The sequence below is a fragment of the Panthera onca genome, chromosome F2, assembly GCF_046562875.1.
Source record: "Panthera onca isolate mPanOnc1 chromosome F2, mPanOnc1 haplotype 2, whole genome shotgun sequence".
NCBI lineage: Eukaryota > Metazoa > Chordata > Mammalia > Carnivora > Felidae > Panthera > Panthera onca.
Window position 1 is genome coordinate 46810410 of NC_138356.1, and position 27444 is coordinate 46837853.

Here is a 27444-nt window from a genome sequence, read left to right on the forward strand (position 1 = left end):
CGGTGCTTAGGTCACTCCAGGGGCTCACGCTGAACCCACATTTTAGGCTTGGAGGGAATCTTAACTCTCATATTAGTCTCAAAACAAACTCCTGGCGAGCATTCAAACAGAAGCAAAGCTCATCTCCTTCTCAGTCCTGAAACATACTCCAGGGAATGAGCATTCTCAGAACTTGCCGCGGTTCAGCTCTCAAAAAACACTGATCCTGTGGTTTAATTTCCACTTTTACAAAACTTTGGCACCCAAGTCAGGATAAAGCCTGAGGCTCTTCTCCTCTGACAACTATTTTCTGCCAATACAACTGGACTAATACATCTTTTTCACTTAAACTCCTAACCAACAAGAAAGGAAACTTGTGACATTTTTATAGGGGAAAGAAAAGGGTAGAAGAGTAATACGAATTACTCTTATCCTATACATTTGTTTTAAGGCAAACAGAATGGGAAAGACTTACAAATGATTTTTACTTCTTACAAGCCTGAAAAATGTATTTTTTTTTCAATGTTTATTTGTTTTTGAGAAGAGAGCGCAAGCCGGGGAGGGGAAGAGAGTGAGGAGGACAGGGGATCTGAAAAGGGCTCTCTGAGCACAGCAGAGAGCCCGATGCAAGGCTCGAACCCATAGACCACGAGATCATGACCTGAGCCAAAGTCAGATGCTCAACCAATTGAGCCACCCAGGTGCCCTGAAAAATGCATTTTATGTGTCTATCTTCCAAGCTCACGAGGTACATTAAAAAATAAATGCAGTTGCCTTTTGTGTTTTTATCATCCAGCAGGATTAAAAAGAAAATCCCAGGTAAGAGCGCTTGCACTGGACCAGTAAGGCTTTAGGATTTTTTTCTACAGTGAACTCACTAAGATCTCAGCCTATCTTCATTATCACCCCGAGATCACATGTCACTTGTTTTAATCTTGACGAAGGAAAAGGGAAAAGAGGCCATGAGAAGAAAAAAGGGAAAAAGGACATCTTGACACAAACAACCCATCGTTAGTTGCAAAAGAGAAACTGATGCTGACATATATAATTGATACAGACCCAGTTACCTGTAAGAAACCATAGATTTAACCACTATAATATGAATGCAGTCGATACATGAAGATAAACTCTGATGTGCAGCCTTCCTATTTTCTTCCTCAATCTCGTGCTGTACAAGTTATGGGGAGTGGAACCGCCTTCCCTTTGCGCCTAAGTGGGTATACTTGTTGGTGGAGTGCCTCTGGAAAGCCCGATGCTCCACCAGCTATTGTGAAGCAAAATCTCTACAGCTGATTGTTGGACAGAACCTGTCTCCAAGTGGCTGACTTCACAACATATATGATTCATAACTGCCATTTCATTTGTTTTACTCATCATTTTTGTTCTGCAGAAAATCACATTATTCCAACTTCCTTTGATCGGGACCCAGATGCAGTAGATTTCCATCACCTCTTCCTCTGCACACTAGACCCAGTTACAAAGAGGGGGATCGCCCCAGAAATTCTGTGGGGACTAGTTTTCAGTAAGAATAAGAGCACGCATGTGCACAGAAAAGCCAACTCACACTTGCAGTCTCAGCCTGCTGCTCCAGGCGTCTCCACCCCAGACAACTGTTGCACCGCAGAACCCATCACATAAGCGCTCATGTGGACAGATGGAAAAGCCATTAGGAAGTACAGCCAACTTTGTGTTCCCACAATTCCGGGACAGAAACCACATTCAGTGCAGGAGGAGTGCAAAATCGCCAGGGTCAGTGCCTTTAAATCAAATGAATGTCTAACCTCTTCCAAGATGTTACACAACCAAAGCCCATTTGGTTAGCTAAAAAGACTTTGCCCTCCAGAAAAGTACATGGGCTAGAGGGCTAGACCAAAGAGCCACGCCCACCATGTACTTTTTCCATAGCTCTAAGTTTTCTTATCTGGAAACCTGTTCTGCAAACAACTGATTACTTAAGAATGCAACAAATAGCTATTATAAAGTAACTTTTAAGCAAAGTACAATTACACATCAATAAAGTGGGGGGAAAGAACAATTACAAGGCTGAAACGCCATCTTCTAAAGGATTATTTGTGTTAGCCATACCTTTTTTTTTTAAAGTTTATTTTGAGAGAGACAGAGACTGCGTGAGTAGGGGAGGGGCAGAGAGGGAGGGAGAGAGAGAGAATCCCAAGCGGGCTCCACACTGCCAGCACAGAGCCTGATGCGGGGCTCGAACCCATTAGGCCACGAGATCATGACCTGAGCCAAAACCAAAAGTCAGACGCTTAACTGACTGAGCCACCCAAGTGCCCCAGCCGTACATTTTCTAAGTTAACTCAGCATGCCTTATTTTGGGGTGGTAAGAGCCAGAAAAACACGTCCAAGTTTTTCTTGACTATTTTTCTCGGATCCCTGATGACAGGATTGAGGCCGCTGTAGTGAAGGAGAGAAGTACCTCGTGCTCCATCTCTGGCAGTCCAGAGTCTACATGGGCTTCTGCCTCAGTTTGCCTCATGGGCCTCAGTCAATACACTGCAGACGGAAGACTAAAAAGCATCCAGAGAAGTAGATGGCTCCGTTGCTGAGTTTTATTTTGTGTTGTGTTGTAGGCTCACTTTGGCCACTGTTTTCCCACTAAGGCTTAGAACCTGTTTGGTTTTCCACAAATTAAGATCACTTAGCCCTTCTCAAATTCACTTTGAGGTCGAACTTAAAGTAATTTCTAACTTACACATTTAGCATAAAGTTCGCTTCCCAAGTGTCCACAAGGAGATGTGTGCAAGCCATGAGCTCACCACATACTGATGTAGACTGAGACCTGGCTTTGGGGAGCACGTCAGCCCTTCTGACAAAGCCCAGGCGTGCTTCCCTCCAGAGGACCCCACAGGGGTACAGGGGCTCCAATCACAATGGAGTCAGCTCTGCCCTTTTATCATTTGTGAACTTTTCAAACTAGTGTTTGCATGTGAGCAGAGCGCTTACACCAATAGCTTTAGAAGAATGAACAGCAGTAGGAGCAAACACATATGTCTAGAAGTGGAGAGAAGGGATATTGGTGAAAGCAGATGAATCAGAAGAAAATTTGGTTGACTGGGGACCAGTTTTGCGGGTATAAAAGGAGTGAATCCGTAGACTAAAGCATATGCTGGTAATTTCCCAAGCCATGTTATACCACTTAGGAGTTACTGGAAGGATTTCAGTAGCTACCTACCTTGACAAAGTTCATGTGCTGGCTGATGTCTCCTCCTGTGTGGCGGGACCATGCTGCTGGGAAGGTCCGGCCCAGCAGCACCACAGAAGAGTGACGTTGTCACCCCCAGGAGTGATGGGGCCCCATTTCTGGCTTCTCTCAGAGCTTGCAGCAGGAAAGACCACTCTGGCAGTTGGAGTTTAGGCTTTTCATCCAATGAGGAAATGTTTTGATCCAGAAGTAAACAAAGCCGCCAACTCTTTCTAGATGAAGACAGGCCCAATAATCCCCAAAAGGGCTAATCTTTCTTCTCCCACATAACTGCTTGGGGATGTACCATTTCACAAAGTAAGTTTTGAATTTTGTCTTCTACTATCCCAGTATATGCTTGGGATGCACACCATCCCTTGTTTCTCCTCATCTCCTGACATTAATGATGATCTCAGTGTCTTGGAAAAAAAACTTAATTGTAATCTTTCTGGTTTTGCCATATTCAAATAAGGGATAAACTGCTCTGCTTATTTTTTAGGAGGGCTGCATTTGTGTATGCATAGATACTGATCCCTATTCTCTCTTAGCTTTATCTCCTGACTACTCTCCAACCTAAAACTTTGCCAGCACAGGGGGGGTTTGCTCCTGGTTTCACAAACACTGTACTCATTCTCCCATCAGCTGCCCTTCCCTTGCGTATGTGTGCCCCCATCTCTCCTCCACTTGGCTCTATACCTTCTTCTAAGTCCCTCTTCCTGACCACCCCACCTTCCTCTGACACACAGGTCCACACTACACATTGGACACCTACGACATGCTGTCTGGGATTACTCACTCTTAAGTATCAAGTGGAAACGTGAAATTGACAACATTCAACAATGTTTGACCTGCAGAACACCAGTTGGGTACGGTTCAATCTAGTGTGTGCATCTTCTCACCCCAAGTACAAGTTCTCTTTGCATTCTCGGTATCTCCAATAGGCCCTGACGCAGTGTAGGTATCTGCTACTAAAAAGAAATAGATGGACTATTCTGAAATTGGCAGAACAGTAGATAAGCTTCTATTTTAATCTGACAATGTATTCTAATTAATTAATACAGTCAGCGTGGGTGACTTGGGATGCTAACGGCTCCCCCCTGCAAAAACATCCTACTATCGCCTAAAATATAAAACTTTATGGTACGAGAGGCGATGGCTAGAGGCATTGCTGTATAAACAGTACAGGGATTTAATCGACTCTACACTTCAAAAAGATCAGTCTCGGAATTTTCATCAGTAAATTTTATATTCACTAGAATATATTTCATATTTATTATATAATTAGTTACACAATCCAGTTAGAAAAGAACATTAGAATATTGCACTTTATCTAATTACATTACATAAATTCTTCTGTCTCTCTCCCTAATTGCAGTCTTAATTCCATATGTAATCACATTTATTATCATGATAAACTGAAACCAGATAAGGAAAAAACTAAAAAGTATCCATAGTCTTAAAGCTAAGAGACATACACAGTATCTGATAGTGAGTGCAGGGCCCCATTGCTTTCCAAAATAAAAAAGATTCAAAGTAGTGTGATGCTTACTGAACTGAATTCCATATTCTAAAGACAGAATACAGTTACATCAGTGGAGAAACAGAGAACTGGGCAGCCTATCCCTTTGAGTACATCGCTATTGGTGGACTCAGACTTATGTAAGGAAACAAGTAAGTATTTCATCACTTCCTTGCCCTGGTGCTGTGGACAGATCAGTGAAGTCCATCCAGATTTCTTTTTCAATGATTCCATTTCTTAGAGCCACATTTTCCTTAGGTGTTGGGTCATGCCTTCAGAACCTAACCCCCAATACATTTAGAGTGTTTTATGCCGAGCCTTTCATTCATGTAATATCAGAACAGATTGAAGACTTCATCAAGCCAGGCACACATCTCTTTTGGGGCGGGGAGAAAAGAACAAACGACATACTAATTGCTTTGGATTTGTTGTCTGTCATTTATGAGTCCTTAAATCAAACTATATAACTGTGGTTCATAGTTCTCTTTAATCTTGAGATTAACAGAGTTCTGAAGTACTCTTGGTCAACACTGCCCATCTTAACGTCAGAAGAAAATGGGAAGGAGTTTAACTTCTTCCACTCATGCTAGGAAGCCCACTTTCAATTCCTAAGCTCTTTCACTGTCAAGACAGCCCCTAAAGGACATTTTTAAAAGTGAGAGTTTCTCATCAAAGATCTTCTTCCTTTATGGTCCCGAAAACACAGTTAGCTTTGGCTATCTCAATCTTGCTTTTCCTTGGTGGAAACCGAGAAGAGTCTTTCTGTTAGGAAATAAAAAGAGGTCAGGAATGTATGTGAAAGGAAATAATTTCCATAACAACAATAATGACAACAATAAAAAAGTCAAGAATGTTAAAATACTGTTAAAAAGGCAACAGGAAAGGTTACACTTATTTAAACAATGGTTATTCCAAGTGGTTTTTTTCCAGCAGAAGCTTTACTTTGGGGTAGGTGTGTATGTTTTCGGGCTGAGAGTGCCTCCTGCTGGTATGCCAAGGTAGACGTGTCCAGAAGGCCTTGCCAGGCACCGGAATGTCTCCAGGTAACATTTCAACTCTGCCTCTTGTCCTTCTCCCCCCTCTCTTAAAGCTAAGCAACTTTCAATTTTTAACTTCACTCCAAATCTTTAGGGCATACGCCACACAAACACACATTTTTAACAAGGTTTATAGTTACTCTAAAACTTTTTAAGAGGTTATGGTTGCTATAAACCTTCAGTGAGTGAATAGTTGGCTTTCAGTAGTTATGAAACCTCAAAGCCTATGGTTTTGTCCCTGGTAAGATAAGTGTGCCTCCATGGGCAGCTAAGCTATTTTTTTTCTATGAGGAATTTGTCTTGATAGAACCCATGGCAAAGTGGCTAAAGGAACAAACAAACTTGATGGGTTAAACAACAAAGAGTGCTTCAGTTCTGTTACTGGTTCTGTCATTCACTGCCTGTGTTACCTTGAGCAAGCTCCTCAACCTTTCTGTGTTCCATTCTCTTGGCTATAAACCGAGGATAATAATAATAGCTGGGTTGTTGTGGGGACTAAGTAAGTCATACATGGAATGCATGTATGCTAAATAAGTTGGGATTCAATATACTTGGACACCTTCTGATATGCTGGCCCTGCTCGGAGCATGAGGGAGGTTGGCCTAGTTTACCGTTGCTGCTCATTAGAGAGGACACGTGAATCAGTTTCAATGTCAATCATAGTTGTGCTGTGTATTGTGCTGCCTGTTGTTTTGGAAGAGTGGCTCTCAAAACTGAACATGCATCAGATTCATCTGGAGGGCGGGCTAAAACCACAGATTCCTGGCCCCCATCCCTAGGGTTTCTGATGAAGTAGGTAGGTTTGGGACCTGAGAATTTCAAGTTCTATGTTTCCAAGGTATGCTGATGCTGTTGCTCGAGAGACCACACTTCGAGAACCACTGTTCTAGGATAATAGCTTCAGTCCTGGCTGTACATTAGACCAGCTGAGGAGCTTTTAAAAATTGTGTTGCCAGGCCCGTAGACCTATTAAACCAGAGTCTTTGAGGGTGGGGCCCAGCCATCATTTGTTTTTAGAGCTCCCCAGGTAATTCCAATGTGCAGCTCACCGAGAACCACAACTCTGCACTATCACTCTGCTGCTGATGAATTTGAGCGATGGAGTGAACACCTACCGCCTACACTTTACGGGTAAAGAAACTGAAGCTTGGTGCGGTGTTCCCCCTTGGTGTGCTTGCTACCCATGCCGATCTACTAAATCAATCTTTTGGAGTGGCGCCCAGGAATTTGCATTTTAATAAGCACCTCAGGAGCCCCTTAAACATTTAGTTTTTTGATTTGCCTGAGGACACATCACCAGTGCATGGTGGAGTTCTTATCTCTTGCTTCTGACCTAAGCAGGCAGAAATGCTGTTATTATGAAAGAGGGTAAGATTTGCATTTAGTCTGTTTTTAAAAAAAAATTTTTTTTTAACGTTTATTTATTTTTGAGACAGAGAGAGACAGAGCATGAACGGGGGAGGGGCAGAGAGAGAGGGAGACACAGAATCGGAAACAGGCTCTGAGCTGTCAGCACAGAGCCCGACGCGGGGCTCGAACTCAGGAGCTGTGAGATCATGACCTGAGCCGAATTTGGTCGCTCAACCGACTGAGCCACCCAGGTGCCCTACATTTAGCCTGTTTGTCAATGTTTTTCCTGAGCTTATTCACTCACGAAAGGGCCTTATATATTTATAAGTACTGTACTTAGATACTTAGTACCTTTATATACACAGCAGAGCATGTACAAAGAGTGGACCTTCCCAGTCAAATGAGTTCATTCAAATGCTACTTGGACGTCACCTCCAGTGATTTATTTATAAGACTTTGGTGAGAATGAATGTTGTTAATCCACATAAAAGCTCTTAGAACAGTGCCTGGCTATAAGTGCCTACTAATGCTTTCTTTATGATATTTACTGTTATTGTTAACTGCCCAACAGACCTAAATGCTCCAAACAATATTTAATAAACTTAAAGGTTGTTGTATGAAGAGTCCACTGCAGAGAACTCACGAAACTAAAATGTAAGCCAGAAAGAGGATTTAAAAAAAAAAAAAAAAAAAAGTATTGAGTATAGAAGAAAATTGCTAGAGAATTTTGTGTTCTTCCTGGAAATTTTCTATGTAAAAATCCAGGAAAGCATTTTCTCCTGGCTCTACCGGGCACCACAGTAAAAATACCATACTTCTGTGATGGTCCTCCAATTGGCCCAATCCTACATGGAGGAGCTTCTGAGAAAGAAAATTCTGGCTGCTTCTTAAAAGTAGAATGACTTTGGTTACTTAAAGGGGGAAAAGGGCAGATTTATCAAAAATTATAATGTATCGGTTACATAATTTTACTCACAGACCTGGCTTTGTTGAATGTGGCATTTTTTACTTTTGCCTTGTTCTGGAACTTCAATCTGCTAAATAGATTAGTAAAATGTCAGTCAGCACAGCCTGGAGAAGCAAGCACACAAATAATCTATTTAACTAGCACATTTCCCCTTCCACAATAATCCTCTTAATGGTCTCGAAGGCCTCCAGTCAGCAGGCACACCTGCTTCCCATTGGCACATTCCCTCTTTATTTGCAAATGTCCAAATGTTGCAGAAATTGAGCCCCCCAAACGTGAAGCACAGCTTAATGTTTAACACTGGTGGCTGCCTATAGATTTTGTGATTTAACACAGCTTCTAAAAGGACTTCACACGAAATGAACTCCTAAATCCTGAAATAATCCACAGAGCTCCAATCCATACGCTGAATCAAAGCCAAATGGGGCTTTGATTAATCAAAAGGCACCATTAATCAAGTGAAGATCAAACTGAACTTCAAGACACTTGAATATACCTCGTGTACATAAGGTAAACTTAATACAACAGTCAGGGTCCTGGCGGAAAACAGATGGTGCACTCCTGAGGGGCGTTTTAAAAAGGAACTATTTAATGGAGGTGTGGGCAGGGTTAAAGTGAATCAATGAAGGGATGTGGGAGCCCCCAGGGGCTAGCAGTGAGGGGCTGGAGGGTCATTTTTACCACATCTAGGCCTGAAGGGGCAAGGGTAGCAGCTGCTACTGGACGGAGAGCAGCTATCACTGCAGAGAGGAGAGGCCACCTGCAGGAGCGTGGCCCTCAGCAGAAGGCTGTGCCAGCCACAGAGACCCAGCAGGGACAGAACTGGAGAAATACCCACCCCCCACCCCCCCATCTCACTTTTCTTCCACACTCCAGTCTCGCTGGGTTTTCCCAGCGGGTGAGCCCAGTGGGAGGCCAGGGAGCAAGGTTGTAGCACACAGAGATCAGTCTCCAGGGCACAGAGCAGGGTGGGGGAGAAAGAGTTTTTTGACTCTTCTTAGAGGAAAAGAACACGATTACTAAGCAACTAGCATTATGTGCCCGTCTCAATGTATCACTCTCTAGCCATAAGGCCTCCTTACTAATTGCCTTTCTCCTCCCACAAACTCCTTGACTCTGGATCCTCAGTTCCCAACCTATGTTATGAATATAGGCATAATCATAAATATAGGCATTTGTAAGTGAACGATTGAGGTGTGAATTAATTGCTTATTATTGATTACTATTCATGAGAGTACAGGGTGGAACATTTCAAAGTAGGTGAGATAAAGAACATGACCCTGCAAAAGAGGGTCACTGTCTTTTAACTACAGTTAACTTAGTACCGTTATAAAATAGATTGCCTTGAGGGATGCGGAGGACTTCCTCTAGGTTGGTATTCTTAATAGACAAGTTCATATATTTGAAGCCTACCTTAATAACTTTAAGAAATCAGTTGTTAAGTCTTGGTAAATGAGAAATTAATGCCCTGTTGTCTTACATGTTTTGCTATGGTATTGTTATTGGTTACAACAGTACATTATAGCTTGGAAGTAGTCTTGTGCAATGAAATACACAGAATATGGGGGAAAACAGCTCAGAATGTTTCTCTCCCCTGTTCTCTTTCACCTTCCCCCCCTCCTTACGTCGAAATAAATAAAATAGAACCCACTACAAACTATCGAGCAATTTCTGATATAATCTATTTCCTACTTACTTCAAGAAAGGCTTTAAACATTTTATCTACGAGGGGGAGGGGAAAAGAGAGCAAATCCTTTTGTCATGATGTGGTATTCCTACATGCCCAGGTAGTTTCTGTTGATAATCTAACTACTTATTCCCACACGGTAATTTCCCCCTGGCTCTCCAAAATTTTGTCCACCTGCCATGCTCAGGCCATTCGCAAGAGAGCCGTAGTATGTCTGTACTTCTTCTGTTTTCTAGACAACGCCAACTATTCAAAGGCTGACATTCTTGGGACCTCAGATAACACTGCCCTTGGTGTTTCCCCTCTTCGCCACGTAACAGAAACACACTTTACATCACCATCTCTGAGCCCAGTGACCTTTTACATAGTCTGATCTTGCTCCAAATGAAAGAGGAGTGGAGAGAAAAATACATATGGTGATGGTAGTTGGCGCTGGGGGTGTGAGGTATGAGGCAAGCCAGAATCATAAAGCCGTTTGGTGCTTTGCCATTTTCCAGAAAACCAACTTAGAGATTCAGACCCACTTTTTAGTAAATCTAAGGAAGAAAATATACAAGCTAATAAGACAAATTAGGTATGGATTATTAAAAATATAAATTGTTTTTCAACTCAGAAAATCATTCACCATCTTATGCCTGATACCTCTCAGATATTCAGATTATGGTTCAATAGACAAGATAATAATAATGATACATTTTCAGAAATTCATTAGGAACACATGGATTGCATAAAATACATCTGCCTTCTTTTAATGTCTTTTAGATTTCTTTCAATGGCAGAGATTGCTGTAGCCTCCTGTATTATCCATTCTGCCTTTCCTTCTTAGTGATACCACCCAAACTTATTTGGAGAGACAGCATACTCTGTAAAAAGACTACATTTACCAGATTCCCTGCAGCTAGGTGTTGGCCTGTGGTGTGCCTAACTCTTAGCCAATGAGCCAAGCAGAAACTCGGTGGGACTTCAGAGACTCCTCCTTAAAGAAAAGATATGAACCATTCATACTTTCCATTTATACTTGCTGCCTAGAATGTGGATGTAATGACTGGAGCTCCAGCAGCCATTTTCAACATGAAGTAAAAGCCACACACTAAAAATGGTAGAGCAGAAAGGTCTCTGGTGACATTATGGAGCAGCTCTCCCAGCCCGAGACTGCCCACCTCTGGGCTTCTTTTAGTTGAGAGAGACACAAACTGTTATTTTGCGTGGGACCCTTCTTCTGTCTTGTTTTGTTCTTTGTTATATGTAGCCTAACCTACTCCTGACAAATACATTTTATTTTCCAATAAAATAATTCTTAAAATTCTGTTCTAGTTACGAGTAGCAAATGCTAACAAAATTCGTTTATTAAAGGTTCTTGTGTAGGAGTGTAGCTCTAAAAAGAATGTTACATTTTTTCCCTTTCTGATTTGTAGTTAATACTGCCTTTAAGAATGTAACATGATTTTGTTGTTGTGTTTACATTTTTTTTAGTACATTTGTTTGACTTCAAAATTTTAAAAATTTTTTTAATGTTTATTTTTGAGAGAGAGAGAGAGAGACAGAATGTGAGAGGGGGAGGGGCAGAGAGAGAGAGGGAGACACAGAATCCAAAGCAGGCTCCAGGCTCTGAACCAACAAACCATGAGATCATGACCTGAGCCAAAGTCGGACGCTCAACTGACTGAACTACCCAGGTGCCCCTGTTTGACTTCAAATTTTAACAATCTCTTCGGAAATGGTTCAGGTCTTACCTTTGAAAGCATCACCTAGAGTTAACTAAGTTAATTAAGTTAGCACAAATTTCTTCTTTCAACATCTTTCTTCTTACTAGGATAAAGTAGTACTATTTAATCTGCTTCTAGGGACTATCTGCTTTATTTGTGGGGCTCATTAAGTTACAGCTTCCTTAATTTCTCTCCCCCCTCCTGATTCTTCATGATGATCAAAATTTTGGAATCTATTCTGCCTTGCAAAATAGAGACCTCTCTATCCTAGTCCATACAAGCCTTTTTTATAAGTGATATGGGTCAATTCAGACTTTACGTGTTTACCTAGAAAATGAGTGGATGTCACAGTCATAAATTTATATGGCTACTTTAAGTTCCACAAAATAACTTGTTCGATACTTTGTGAGGAAGCTCAGAACCCAGCATATGTTCCAAGAGCTAATCTGTCTGCTCTTTTCACCTTCCGGGGTCTCATTCTACCCAGGCATTTGTAGATGAGATTTCTTTTTTTTTTTTTTTTTTTTCAACGTTTTTTTTTTATTTATTTTTGGGACAGAGAGAGACAGCGCATGAACGGGGGAGGGGCAGAGAGAGAGGGAGACACAGAATCGGAAACAGGCTCCAGGCTCCGAGCCATCAGCCCAGAGCCTGACGCGGGGCTCGAACTCACGGACCGCAGGATCGTGACCTGGCTGAAGTCGGACGCTTAACCGACTGCGCCACCCAGGCGCCCCTGTAGATGAGATTTCAAGTTTAAGTGTGGACTATCCCAACAACATCCCCTTGAAAGCCCAGTTTTCCAGAAGAAGGGTTTAGCTTTTCAAGAACCAGAATAAGAAAGAAAGGGAAGAAAAAGAGTTTGTGGAAATAAAACTTGTTAAGTATTAGGATAAAGCAAGTACTGACTGACATGCTGATTTCACCATCAGCCACAGAGAAAGTGTAGATTTCAATTTGTGTGCAAATCTGAAGAATGTAGTTAGTGTGGTTGTTTTTCTTGAAAACTTTAAATAGGTCACTACCTTCTCTTATTATTTAGCAAACTCTTTAGCTATTCATTGTACAAGTATTTCCTGCATCAAGTGGCTTACATTTTATTCAGCCACATTTGAGAGCACTTCTCCCTTTTAACGGGGCTACTTCAGTTAATTACTTTTCTCTTTCTTCTTCTTTATATATATATATAATAAGTGGAGCCTAAGGGGGTCCATCCTAAGAGGTTAGATTTTATTACTCTTTAAAAAAGAGCATCCAGGGGCACCTGGGTGGCTCAGTCCATTAAGCATCCGACTTCGGCTCAGGTCATGATCTCGCGGTTTGTGAGTTCGAGCCCCGCGGCGTTGGGCTCTGTGCTGACAGCTCAGAGACTGGAGCCTGCTTCAGATTCTGTGTCTCCTTCTCTCTCTGCCCCTTCCCCACTTGTGCTCTGTCTCTATCAAAAATAAGTAAATGTAAAAAAAAAAAAAATTAAAAAGAGCATCCACAATTCTTTTATTGCTTTGATTTGCTATGCTGTAATACATTTTGAATTCTTCAAATACAAAGGGGGGAGTGAATTTTATTTTCCCTGGGAAAATATTTTCAGTTCTAGAAGAATGAGAAGTAAGGGTAAAGTGCAACTATTTTCTTAGAAAAAAGCTGCAAAGTCTAGGAAAGAGCAATGTTAAACTGAAGACGTCACCCATCTTGTTAGAAAGGACTCAATTTAAATGAAAATATTAGGGAACATTTCCAAATGTTTTCTGTTGCATTTTTAAAGATCGTATAACATTTTGCAAAAAAAAAAATACGTTTATAAATGTCAACCAGGCTTTAGTATTTGTAATCATTTTTTAAAAATATTTTTAATTAATTATTATTTTTTTTTTTTGAGAGAGAGAGAGGGAGCGCACAAGTGAGCGTGAGCAGGAAAGAACCAGAGAGAGAGGGGGAGGCAGAGGATTCAAAGCAGGCTCTGCGCTGACAGCAGACAGCCTGATGCAGGGCTCAAACTCACAAACAGTGCGCGCATGACCTGAGCCAAAGCCGGAACCTTAACCGACTGAGCCACGCACGCACCCCTGTAATCATTTAAAAAAAAATTGTTTTTTAACGTTTATTTATTTTTTTGAGACAGAGAGAGACAGAGCATGAACAGGGGAGGGTCAGAGAAAGAGGGAGACACAGAATCCGAAATAGGCTCCAGGCTCTGAGCTGTCGACACAGAGCCCGACGCGGGCTCGAACTCACAGACAGTGAGATCATGACCTGAGCCGAAGTCAGACGCTCAACCGACTGAGCCACCCAGGAGCCCCTGTAATCATTTTTAAAACATAAACTGTACTGTCTTATTGGGATATGCTCATATCATGATGGCGACAAGGCAAATAGACAAGTTTAATATCTCAGTGTCTCTTTTTACAGCTTGCCACCAACCTTTGCAAGGAGTTACTAGGCCTTTATTGAAGAGACGCAGACTAGAAAAGCAAAGTTTAATCTTACACTGAGAAAAATTTATAGCCTTGAGAGCTTCTTTCACTCTATGGCTTCTTCCAACTGCTAACGGCATCTTAATTTGGCACGATGGAAATTTCAAGAAGCTGTGAGTTCTTTCTAGAGACAAAACTGGAGAGCTTATTGAAGTTCATCGCTGCTATGTTGCAGACCTCTCAGGATCCTGACCTTATGAGGTAGTTTTTATGGTAAATCTGGAATCTTCCATTTGGGGGAAAGCAGAAATACAAGAATACAGAGTAGAGGGTTGGAGAGTTCTCAGCAACGTAAGGACACCTGTCTTGGAAAAATGGCTTGAATTCTAAAGACTGAGCTCCCAGAAGGCAGAGGAGCTCACTTCTGGGAGGTCACGTTCCTCCCTTGAGGACCAGCATTCATCAGTGTAGGTTAGTATAGGCTGATGGTGGGAACTTAACTGAAAAATATACATGGATAAGAGCACTTACCATTTCTGGATTCTCTGCAGCTAGCTTTACTGTCTTTTCTGAGATCATCTTTTTCAAGCAGCTACTCAGCAAAAAAGCCTGAAAATCCAGAAATAAAGAAGTGTCTCAGCTGAAGAGATCGTCTTTCTTCTCTCCTCACACCACAAGACAGATTTTGAGCTCTGCTCTCCAAGAGTACACGTTTAAGAATTTAAATTTCTTTTTTAATTTCCATAAATTTGCATACGATGCAATTAGCTAGTAGCCATACATTTTCTCAATTACATAGATATACTTACAGTAAATTTTTAAAAAGACTGAAAACTCATTACACTTACTAATCTTTTTCCCTCTTAAAACTCCCCCCTATTTTTTACTTTGTAAGCTGCTCATGTCTTACAAGCAACAAATAATAAAAACTGCTTATTATTGTAATCAAATCAACCGATGATGGTCAATCTTATATTTAATTGTATGCATGATTATTGAGAGACCTATTACTAGGTATAAATAGTAACCTATTTGAAAGGGTATATTAACACCTTATGGCTTTTATGAACTAAAAAAAATTTTGTTTTTTTATCACTTTCCTATTTTTCTGGTATCTTTAATCACTCACTTTTAAGACTGATGGTCGCCCCCAATATCACTTGTGGCTTTTTGTTGGCTCGTCGTTGTTAGTGCCAAGACACAGACATTAGACATCTTGTCATACAAACGCTAGGGTTTCCTTTTTCCAAGATCTTCACCCCATGTGCCAATTTAAGGTTCCCTACGATTTCCCCACTTGCTTCTTTCCCACTAATCCTCTTTCTCTTTTGTTCTGCTCTCAATTCTTGGCTTGTACCTTTCTCTTTTGGCCCTACGAAAGTTTGAGACAACAAAGCTCAAAGCTTGTGGTCATAGGACCTTAGCATAAGTTTGTGCTCAAGGATGGTCACTGCACTGGGGGTGGGGGGGGGGGGGAATGATGGAGAGGAGAAGAAAGGAAAGAGAGAAAACCCAAGTCGGGATGGTAGCCAAAGCAGAGACCCTTGGAGGATAGGACATAGAAAGTAGAATTAGAGGGAGAATGGCTACATACAGATAGCATCTCAAAGTCTTGCAGGACTGTAGAGCATGACAGGAATTTATTTTATTTAAGGGGAGAGAAAGGAAGTAGAAGAGAAGAAAGGTACTGCTACCAATAAGGAAAAGAGTAACAGATGTGGGATTTATACACAAAAACAAATTTTGATTTCCTGGTTTAGCTAAGAACTAACCCTGTTTATCTGTGTACATATATAACCTACACAAAACCAGGGTATGAAATAGTTAAACAATATAATCTGAGTTGATACAGGTAGGAGAGGTGTTTAATAATGCCCCGTAAGGTGTGAACCGATTCCATATTCCTATACAATGTGCACAGATATGTACGTTAAGACTTAGCTATAAATCAGGTAGGATTTATTAAATATGAAGGCACTGAGCTTTTGTTTAAAGAATCTAGAAGATATTGGGGTCCAAGCCCTCATTGGTGTTTGCAAGGCAAACGAGCTGTATTTCTGCCTTTTGCATACATAGCTCTTGGGTACATATCAATAAATCCACACTCCAAAGGAAATAAGACCCTACTAGGAGTCCTTTAAAAGAATGTTTATTACACTCTGTTTAGTGGCTTCAACTCATTTGGTACAGACTAGATTAAAAGATGATAATAAAATTTAACTACTGCAGTTAGCATTCTGGGCAAGGGGAAATGATTTCACTGCCAAGATCTACCTTGCATCTCTCCAAGTGACTGCAAACCATCCTACCATTTCCCTAAGGATGTCTCATATTCAAGGTGAAACTGAGGGCCCATCTCTTTAATCTAGACTTTGGTTAGCACTTCATGTTTTTCAGAGGACCTTGGTGTGTAGTATCTCATGATTTGCAACTATACTAGAGGTAAAGATTCTCAGGGACCTTTGGTTACCTGAAACCAGAATGCTCCCTGGAACTTAGTGAGATCACCAGTGACTTAAGTTGAAAGTAATGCTGACACAAAGATTGCTTTGATATTTTGGTTTCGTTTTAGAATATCTGTAATTTTGATTCCAATTTGAAATAGCTTAAGTTAGTTCATAGAATTTTTCAATTGAATTTGTTGTTTAGAAAATGAAATCTTAAAAACAAAATGTTTGTTCCAACTTTAATTATAAGCCCATGGAAGACCTGGAGAGTTTGCTCCCCAACAGCTCTCTCCCCTCCCAGCAGAACCTTGATTTTGTCTGATGACAAAGTGCCCAGCTCATGCTTACTCTAAGCTGATCACAAATTCTGTTCTTTTTGGTAAATACTTGATTCCCAGACTCCCTTGCAGCTAGGAGTGGTCATGTGACCCAGCTCTGACCAATGAGACCTAATGGAAAGTCTGTGGGGGCTTCTGAGGCAAAGTTTTTGCCTTCTAGATAAAAGGGATAGCTTTTATGATAGGGATGTCAATCATCTACCTCTAGTATTCTTATTAAGTGTAGATGATAAAAATCTATATTGTCTGAGTCAGAGATCAATAAATCCAGCCCCTCACTTGTTTTTAGAAACACATTTTTGTTGGAAAACAGCTGTACCCATTTGTTCACATATTGTCTGGGGCTACTTTTGCACTCCAACAACAGAGTTGAGTAGTTGCAACAGAGGCCATATGGATCCCAAAACTAAAATATTTATCATCTGGCCCTTTGAGAAAAAGTTCACCAGCCCTTGGTCTGAGCCACGATTAGTTGAGTCTTCTGTTATTTAGTAACTTAATGCATTTCTCAAATTGACATGAAGGCTGCAGTGACTAGTAGAATAAAACAAAAAATAAACAAATTAAACAGTATTATAGGCCAAAAATGGAGTGTACAGTGTATTCTAGAACTCTGCTCTGGATGGGTTAGGATGATGTGCTTTGTTCACCCCAGCAGGCAAGAGAGCCTTTCAGCACAGGGTCTCATGCTCTGTCCTGAGAACTCACCTGTTTGGTGTAAATAACAAACCATTGCCAACGACTGTCTTCACTATACTGAAATCTGAGCTCTAAGTTCTGGTTGAGAGTTCGCTGAGGTCCATCCATATCCAGCAGAGTTCCCTACAGAGGAAGAGAGATTATTTAATATTCAGTAGAAAATTAGGTGGCTATTATGTGCCGGGCAAAATATCAAAACAAGTGATACTGTGGCTCTTCCCAAGAAGCCAACAGTCTAGGAGGGGCTATGAAAGTAAGTCACCACAGTTTGCTATGTTAAGTATTACAAGGGAAGCAAACACAGGTCTACGGAAGGAAGTAGGATGGGCATGTAATCCAGACTAGGAGTGTAAAGGCAGGCTTCCTGAAGGGGGCTGGTATCTGAGCAGCAGCAGTAGAAAATTTCCAAGTTTGTTGTGGGGTTTTTGGGGTGGGGGGGGGGGTGGGGGTCGGGGCGGGGTTCTGGGGGCACAAGTGGTTCCTAGTAGAAGAAATAACAAGTGCAAATGCACCGAGGCAGGGGGGGACCTGGCGCACTGGAAATGTGGCAAGAGATCAAGTGTGGCACCAAAGCCCAGGCTGCAAGACGTGTAGGGATGCGAGAGAAGAGGCAGCCTGGGGCCAGATCCTGAAACTCTGTAGGAAGCAGCTTTGAGTTTTGCTATACAGCCTCTATCCTCCTTTCTCCTCGTAATAGAGTCTCATGCCCGTGGGAGAACCTCTCCTCTGCTGTGGCCATCTAGGTAGGACTGTCAGGGAACGTTGCCCTCCTGGAGGGGGGACACACATTACCCAAGTTCAGGGCAATTGGACAAATACTCTCTATGCCCCTTATTTGATTCCAGAGTGGAGCGATCCAAAGAGCAGGTCCTGATAAAGAATTCCGGTTTCCTAGAAACCTTGAGCTCCTTTGGTTCTTGACTTTCCTAAGCCTCTGCTTCAGCCTTTCCTTTAAATCAGTGGGTTTTCACGTATCCCTCCAATAAATTCTCTCTCTCTTTTTTTTTTTCCACTGGAGCCAGAAGTGTTGGTTTCTATTGCTGGCCACTAAAAAAAGCCCTAGCTGTTACAGGTTTTATAAGCTAAGTTAAGGAGTCTAAACTTCATCTTGAAGGCAGCAGGCATGCATGAACAGATTTTAAAAGCTGGATAATCACACAGATTTATATTTTAGAAATATTGATCTGAGAGCAGCAGGGTAAAATATGAACTGAAAAATAGCTGTTTTCAGACACCGAACAACAGATAATCCAGTTCTGTCAACCCAAGGAGAAGGAAAACACATGAGGTGAGCCCTATCGTTACCCAGCTCACTGCCTGGAGGAGTTTCCAGAATGCAGTGCAGGGAAGGAGACTCAAACCGAGCCCAGAGGTCTTGCTGAGTTGAGGAGAAGGAGATAAGAGTTTGAAGTTGAGTTTAGAATTTGTGGAGAAAAGGACCAAAGACAAGGACTGATACAGACAAAGAGCTTCCGAGAGCTCTTTTCAGATCTTTGGTTGAACAATGATCTGTGCCTGTGTGGAGAGGACCCTCGTACACAGCAGGTGGATGTATAAAATGGAGCAGACTATTTGGAAAACAGCCTAGAAGTTGCTCACAAAGTTAAACATAAAAATACCACTATGGTACTGGCAATTCCACTCCTAATCATATACCCAAGAGAAATGAGAGCCTATGTCCACATAAAAACTTGTACACAAATGTTCATAGCAACATAACTCATAACAACCAAAAGATAGAAACAACCCAAATGTCCGTTAATGAATGAATGAATAAACAAAATTCGGTATAGCCATACAGCAAGATATTATTTGACCACGAAAAGGATAAAGTGTTGATACATGCTATGATAAGGTAAACTGTGGAAATATTATGCTAAGTAAAGGAAGCCAGTCATAAAGATCATATATGATTCCATGAATAATGAAATATCCAGGGGTGCCTAGGTGCCTCAGTCGGCTAAGTGGCCAACTCTTCATTTTGACTCAGGTTACGATCTTGTGGTTTGTGAGATCAAGCCTCGCGTCAGGCTCTGTGCTGACAGCGTGGAGCCTGCTTGGGATTCTCTCTCTCCCTCTCTCTCTGCCCCTGCCCTACTCAGGTGCATGCGTGCGTATGTTCTTTCTCTCAAAATAAATAAATAAACTTAAAAATAATAATGAAATATTAAGAATGGGTCAATCTATCAGGACAAGCAGATTAGTCACTTCTTAGGGCTGGTAGAATGGGGACACAGATGTGAGCTAAGGGGCATGGGGGCTTCTTTTTGAGGTGATGAAAATACTCTAAAATTTATTATGGTGATGGATGTGAAACTCTGTGAACGTATGAAATTCCCCCGAATTGTACACTTGCATGGTATGTAGGTTATATCTTGATAAAGTGGTTACAAAGGAACACAATGACTGTGTGGTACCGGTGGAGGGACAGACACATACATCATAGAATACAATAGAGAACCCTGAAATAAGTCCACACACATGTGCCCAACTGATATCCGACAAAGGTGCAAAAGCAGTTCAGTTAAAGGACAGCCTTTGCAGCAAAAGGCGTCAGAGCAAGTGCCCTTCCGCAGGCAGGAAAGGGAACGTGGTTCTGAGTTTCACACCCTCTATGAAAACTAACTCAGAGTGAGTCATGGGCTTAAATGTATGACCTATAACTATAAAACCTTTAGGAAAAAAACTCTAAGAAAAAATCTTCAGGATCTAGGGTTTGGCAAAGAGTTCCTAGACTTGACACTGAAAAGAACGGTCTATAAAAGGAAAAACTGATGAATTAGACTTCATCAAATTAAAAACTTTTGCTCTGCAAAAGTCCCTGTTAAGAGGATGAAAAACTACAGAGTGAGAGAAAATATTTGCAGGCCACATATCCAACAAAAGACTAGTATCTACAATGTATGAAATACTCTTAAAATAGCAGTAAAAAAACCCCACAACTCAATTAGAAAATAGGCAAAAGATATGAAAAACAAATTTCACCAAAGAAGATATACAGATGGCAAATAAGCACATGAAAAGATGGTCAACATTATCAGCCATGAGGGAAATGCAAATGAAAATCACAATGAAATATCATTACACACTAAAATAAAACCAGTGACATCAAATGCTGATGAGGACACAGAGAAACAAGATGGCTCGTATATCACTGGTGGGAATGTAAATTTGCACAGACACCTTGAAAACTGTTCAGTCTTAAAAAAAACTAAACATGCAACTCGCATATAACCTAGCAGTTGCACTCCTGAGTTTACGCCAGAGGAATGGAGATTTGTGCTCCAAAACATATATACGAACATTTACACGAGCTTTATTCATAACAGCTAAAAACTGGAAACAACCAGATACATTTTATTGGGTGAATGGTTAAATAAATCTCGTCCATTCCATACCATGGAATACTGCTCAGCAATAAAAAGAAACAAACTACTGATATAAACAACAATCTGAATGGGTTACCAAAGAATTACGCCAAGTAAAGTAAAGCCAGTCCTAAAGGCTACATGCCATATGATTCCATTACAGAACATTTTTAAGGGAATCAATTCCTTGTTTTTGTTTATATTTTTACATCCTAAATATAGTCAGTTCTTATTATTCACAGTAGTCGTGTTCTATGAAGCCACTGTACGTAGTGAAATACTGAACACTGAATCATTGTTCCAGGGGAAATACGGGGCCAGGTTCCTGCAAACGTGTGGCTACATTTTCATCTACTGATCAATACATAACTGTTTTATGAGTGTTTCTGTTTTTTAATAAAGAGCTTGATTGAGGTATACCTGATGTAAAAAAAAAAAAAACAAACCACTGAACATGTTTAATATACACAATTTAATGAGTTTGGACATATGGGTACAGTCATGAAACCATCACCACAATCAAGGTAATGAATATATCCGTCACCTCCAAAGTTTTACCTAACACTCCCGAAATCACACAATTATAGAAATGGCAAACAGATCAGTGGTTTGTTGGGGCTAAGGAGAGGTGTGGTGAGAGAAAGTGGGTAGAGCTATAAAAGGCCGACGTGAGGGGTTCTTGTGATGATGAAAATGTTCCAACTCTTGACTGTATCAATGCCAATATTGTGGTGTTGATATTGTTTGTACTGTAGTTTTGCAAGACGTAACAACTGGAGAAAAGTGGGGGGAAACTACACAGGATCTCTGTACCATTTCTCACAACTGCATGCAAACCTACAATTACGTCAAAATTAAAAGTTTAAATGAAAAGATTCAACTGTTTAAAAGCAAAAATAATTATGGGGTGCCTGAGTGGCTCAATCGGTTAAGCGTCTGACTTCAGCTCAGGTCATGATCTCACGGTTCGTGGGTTCGAGCCCTGTGTAGGGCTCTGTGCTGACAGCTCAGAGCCTGGAGCCTGCTTCAGATTCTGTGTCTCCCTCTCTCTCTGCCCCTCCCCTGCTCAAGCTCTGTCTCTCTCTCTCTCTCTCTCTCAAAAACAAACATTAAAAAATTTTGAAAAATAAAAGCAAAAATAATTATAATGTAGCATGAGGTTATATATACATGTCAAAATAAAGTATGACAATATTACAAAAGGGGAAATAGAAGTAGACTATTGTAAGGTTTTTATACTTTGTGAAGTGGTATAATGATTAAAAGTAGAATGTAATAAGTTAAAAAAGTACTTTATAAACTCTAAAGTAACCATAAATAAATGAAAGGACATAGCTTAAAAATGGTATATATAAATGGAATCATAAAATACTTAGTTTCTTCAAAAGGTAGGAAAAGAGGGAAAAAACAGATAAAACTCAAAGCAATAGATAAACCCACAATTGCATTTGAAGGTGTTAACCTTCTTCTTCTCTCAATAACTGACAGAACAAGTAGAAAATATATAAAGATGCAGGCGATTTAAACACTATCAACTGGTTGATCTAATTGACACTTCTAGAATATTCCACCCAATAGTGGCAGAATACACATACACACACTTTTCAACAGCACATGGAACATTTACCAAGACAGACCAGATTCGGAGCCACAACACAAGTTCCCATCAATGTAAAAGAATGAAATCATATGCTGATAATGTCAAGATTGCTGGTTTGACATTTAGCAGGTGGTGGCTGAAGTCCTGTTTACCAAGATGGGGAACATAGGAGGAAGGTCTCTAGGATGGGCATGAGAGGGAAAGGGCGAGTCTGGTTTGGGGAAAGGCTGAGTTTGAGATGCCTGTGAGACAGCTGGTGAAGATGTCCAGAAGGCGTTAGGAAATAATGGACGTTTCGACAGAGAGAAATAATGGACGTTTCGACAGAGACGTGGATAACTGCTTTCAGGGAAGACCTAGAGGAAAGATGGAAATGGAACCCCAGGAGAAGCCAGCACTTCAGAAGTGCTCAGAGGAAGAAGCAGACCCAAAACTGGTGGGGGGCGGGGCGGGGGGGGGGGAGGAGAGGGAATTTTGAGAAGGAAGAAATGGTTGACAGAGTCAAATGCCACAGAGAGGTCTAGTATCGTGCCGGCTAAAAACTCCCCGTGGATTCCATGGATTTAGCAACTGGGGGTCACGGTTGCTCTAATAGTGTTTCACCTCTACTAGTTAATCTGGCTTCCCGCGTAAAGGGGATAATCCCACTCAGCTCACTGAGTTATTGCGAGAATTGAATTGAATACCAGATGTGGCAGCATCCGGGAGAGCACCCGGGACAAAGCAGGCACTCAATAAATCTGATCACAGGGTTTCTTCTGGGAGGAGACGGCAATGGCAGGATGATGCCAGGGATCCTTGAGAAGAGCTCTACTGGTCGGCGTCCAGTTTCCGAGGGTAAAGATCTCATCAGTACTGAGGATGTAGTGAGTACTCAATAAGCAGTAGTCATTGTTTCTATAGGCTGTATCACAAGAGCCACCCTTCCGGCAGTAGAGAAGCCTACTGCTGCAAAGTGGAGAGACGGGCGTCTCTACTGCTATGGTTGGGACCCTCGTACCAGCCCGTTGACAGGTTTTACCTTAGGTGATGCTTAATATGGCTTAGATGCCAGCCCACTCAAGAGAGTGATACAAATGGCAGGCCTATGTCCCTAGTCCCAACTTTGTCACCCCCAAACACTAGGATCTTGAAACCACGGGTTGAGACTTTAAATCCTGGGGAAGGCAGAGCGCCAAGATACTTACGAGGAAAGTGACCTTCCAGCACTTCACTCTGCTCATCTGGAAGATGGTTTCCTGGGTCTGGTTATCAGGCAGGGTTATGCAGCAGCTGATCTCATCATTGCCGACGGAAAGGACGGCCCCACAGCCTGGTTCCGGGTAGTCACAGGTACAGGGATCCAGCTGCAAGTATCCATAGTGCCGTACCTCTTGGGACAGCTCCAAAAACTGCATGGGGTGGGCGGGGGCAGGTCGGAAGAAGCAAAAGACGACTTGAAAAAGGTAACAGCCTCATGCCAGAAGCTACTGCCATTCTAGGAGCACACATGGGACGGAGTCACCGTGAAAGCGCCTTTTTTTCTGGATGATACAAATGAAGACGGTGTCCCTTGTGCTCCCTGACATAATAAGGCCTGGGGAAGTTCACGGTGTGTCCCGCCAGGGCTGGGACCATTTCTGCCTCATTCATCATTGTGTCTCTTCTCCTGTTGCAGTGCTTGGTACATAGTGGGAGTGAAAATATTCAGGGAGTGAACGATGAATGGAGACGAATAGAGTGAACCAAATGAAGTAGATATGATTCTATCTCAGCAGGTTACAACAGCAAAATACACAAAAAGTGTGTATTTAAAATGCTGTTGGGGCACCTGGCTGGCTCAGTGCATACAGCATGTGATTCCTGATCTCAGGGTCTTGAGTTCAAGCCCCATGTTGGGTGTGGAGCCTCCTTAAAATTTTTTTTTTGTTTTTAACTAAGCTGAGGTCTATGTAGGAAGAACGTAGTTTTTACAGTCTGCTCCATATGATGAATATATGAATTGTCAGAGGAAGAGATTTTGCGAATGGCAATGAAATGAGAGAGTGAGTCTGCTTTCTAAGTAGGGTTGCAGACAGCCCCAAAGTGTCAAGGGAACACTTTTATGTGACTTTTAAGGTTTAGCTTTCCCTCTGCTTCTGACTTGGCTTAAGGACAGAGGATAGTTGCAGTTCACAAGTGTGGTCCAGGCACCCTGTCCTGACAACATCTATTTCTAGGACTTTTCATTTTTGTAACAAAGTGTTATTATTAACCACTGCTTTTAACTAAGCTGATATTAGCTTGAGGACCTCTCTCGATCTTGTTCTTCCAGCTTTCACCAGGGTCCTGCCTGATGTTGTGTGAGACGTGCGCTCAGAAAAAGCAGTTCTCACTTTAACATGTGGTCAAAGAAGAAAGAAGATCACTCAGTGACAACCTGGCACTTTCCAGATCCTTTTTTGAAGGGGGGCCAAGTCCCTTCAAGGACCACATGAAGCACTCTCTGTTTAAGGTGAAATGTGCTGAGACATGAGCGGTGAGGGATAGCTGACTGTTCATATGAGGTAGGAGACATACTTGAGGTTCCTGTCCCTTCCAGCCACACATCCTCATACCAGCTCATTGTGCTGCATTTATTTGACTTAGAAGCTGCATGAAGTTGCCAGGCCTCCTCCCCTTGGGTCAGTGGGAAACATCAGAAATGACAGGTCCTGAGTAGATACATTGTGTGTGTGGGGGGGGGGGGGGGGGGGCGGAGTTATCTTGTCACTGAGCAGAAAGAGCAGTTTCAAGCTCTTGCTACAATAGTTTCTTCTTTATTATATGATACAAGCCCTTATTGCTTGGTAACACCTTTAAAAACTTTTTTTAATAATCAGCTCTTGGCTGCGGTCTTCTAAAAGAGCGAAAGTATTTAAAAGTTAAGCTCCACAGGGCGCCTGGGTGGCTCAGTTGGTCAAGCATCCGATTTCGGCTCAGGTCATGATCTCCTGGTTACTGAGTCTGAGCCTCGTGTCAGGCTGTACGCTGACAGCGTGGAGCCTGCTTAGGATTCTCTCTCTCTCCCTCTCTCTCCTTCTCTCCCTCCCTCCCTCTTTCAAAATAAATAAACATTCAAAAAAATAATAACAGTTAAGCTCCATTTCTGTAGAAAGTCAGTGATGAATTCGTAAGCCATTCAAATGCTTGTTGGGATTTGTCATTCGAGAAGCAGGTAATGTTACTGACTTTATGAAAACTAAGAGAAATCTGCAAGGATTAGTTTTTTTAAAGAAAATTAGTTTCTTTAAGAAACTTACACCTGAAAAACATAATTTAACATACGTAACTGCAGAAGGTATGTCCACATATTTTCATTTAGATCGAGGGTCGGCAAACTTTTCTGTAAACAGCCATGTAGTAAACATTTTCAGTTTTGTGGGTATACAGTCTCCATTGTAACTACTTGCCTCTACAATTCTGGCACAAACGACAGGTTTAGACAGTACAAAAATGAACGAGCATGGCTGTGTGCCAATAAAACTTCATTTACAAAAACAGTGGTCCATGGGCTGTAGTTAGCCTATGATTTAGATCAATGAATTCCTCCTTTAAATTAATTCCACTCATTTGCAACTCCAGGTTTTCTTGCACATGTACATAAAGTAAAGCAATAGTTGTTACCATGATGGCTCTATTAGCAGGAGAAGAACATCACAAACACTTAAATAATGCCAGTTTGCTGTCAGTATCCTTAGATGCTTCAAGAAAGTATCGGTTAAATTCATTTGAATCATGGTTCAGATTTTTTCATCTAATTCATACACTCAAAGTAAACTTTTTATTTTTTCATTAAAAAAATTGTTAATGTTTTTATTTATTTTTGAGAGAGAGAGACAGAGCACAAGCAGGGGAGGGGCAGAGAGAGAGGGAGACACAGAACCCGAAGCAGGCTCCAGGCTCTGAGCTGTCAGCACAGAGCCTGATGTGGGGCTCAAACTCATGAACTGTGAAATCATGACGCAAGCCGAAGTCTGACACCCGACCTACTGAGCCACCCAGGTGCCCTGCTCAAAGTGAAGTTTTTTCAAGATGACTATGACAGATAATATAGTAAAATCAGGTAAAACACTCATCATAGACGTAAAATGCGTTTTGTGTCAAAAATACGAATACAGATTTTGGTAGAGTATAGCACATGGTAAGCACGATATTCCTACTAAATCATTAAATCAAAAAGTTGATGGAACAGGAATGAATCTCAGTTAGAATCTCTAACTGTATCCAAAGTAGCTGATATATCCAATTATATCCAAATAATCTATCCTTCAAAATAAACACTGTAATTGTCAAAATTTACAAATACACAGAGAAATTGAACTCCAAACTTTTTGTGACAAAGCTGAGGTGGAATACCAAGGAAGGAAAATATTATATCGTGGAAGTAATATGCTTTTTCCTTTTTTTTTTTTCTTCTTTTCCTGCCTGTCAGTAAAATTCTCAAAATATCTGAGCTTTTGAAGAATTACTTTCTATAGCAATGTGGGTATAAATGAGGCCTCTAAATTTTAGTTGGACTTGGTTTGCACTCAGTGAGTGAACGTTGGCAAAGCCTAGAGAATAAAGAAGACAACACAATGAAGCAGGGTCCATTTCTTCTGTTAAAATATGCCGTTTGTCAGACTCGTCTCCCTGCTTGGGGACGGGGGGGGGGAGTGTGAGTTGGTACCATCTTTAAGGAAGCTTTAGAAACAGACTGTTAGAAATATATTCTAAGAAATAATGGAGCATGTACTCAAAGACAGAGGATGCCGGCCGCAGTGCTCAGGGACCTTCAGCCAGGAACTGTACCAGGTGTTGGGAACACACAGGGTCTGTTTAAATTAGACACAGTCCTGGGCCTCATGGCGCTCACTGCCAAAGTGATTTATAGCAGCAAACACTGGAAATAACCTGATTTCCAATAATAAGAAATTGGTTAGCTAAATGACAACTATAAAACTCAATACTCTGTGGTCATTAAAAAGAATGCTGAGGGTCTACATTAACTTGGCAAAGGGTCCACCACAATATATCGTCTGTGCTTTTCAGAATCTTTAAAGAATAGAATGAGAAAAATTAATGATGGTGTTCTCGTTTTTTAAAAGACCCCCATGTTTAGCGGTTGATGGGTTTACAAATTAAGAAACAGCTC

The 27444-nt window shown here is 41.3% G+C and overlaps 1 protein-coding gene across 1 annotated transcript in view; it reads right to left on the reverse strand.

The window, feature by feature from the left end:
• Nucleotides 1-5168: 5168 nt before the first annotated feature.
• SNX31 (sorting nexin 31) overlaps nucleotides 5169-27444 on the reverse strand; it is a 68513-nt gene continuing 46237 nt past the window's right edge. The window contains exons 10-14 of the mRNA XM_078441664.2: nucleotides 23498-23701; nucleotides 17352-17465; nucleotides 14390-14467; nucleotides 8068-8124; nucleotides 5169-5462 (exon numbers count right to left, since the gene is read on the reverse strand). Coding sequence (XP_078297790.2) covers nucleotides 5370-5462; nucleotides 8068-8124; nucleotides 14390-14467; nucleotides 17352-17465; nucleotides 23498-23701 — 546 coding nt within the window. The 3' untranslated portion in view covers nucleotides 5169-5369. The remainder of the gene's footprint in view (nucleotides 5463-8067; nucleotides 8125-14389; nucleotides 14468-17351; nucleotides 17466-23497; nucleotides 23702-27444) is intronic.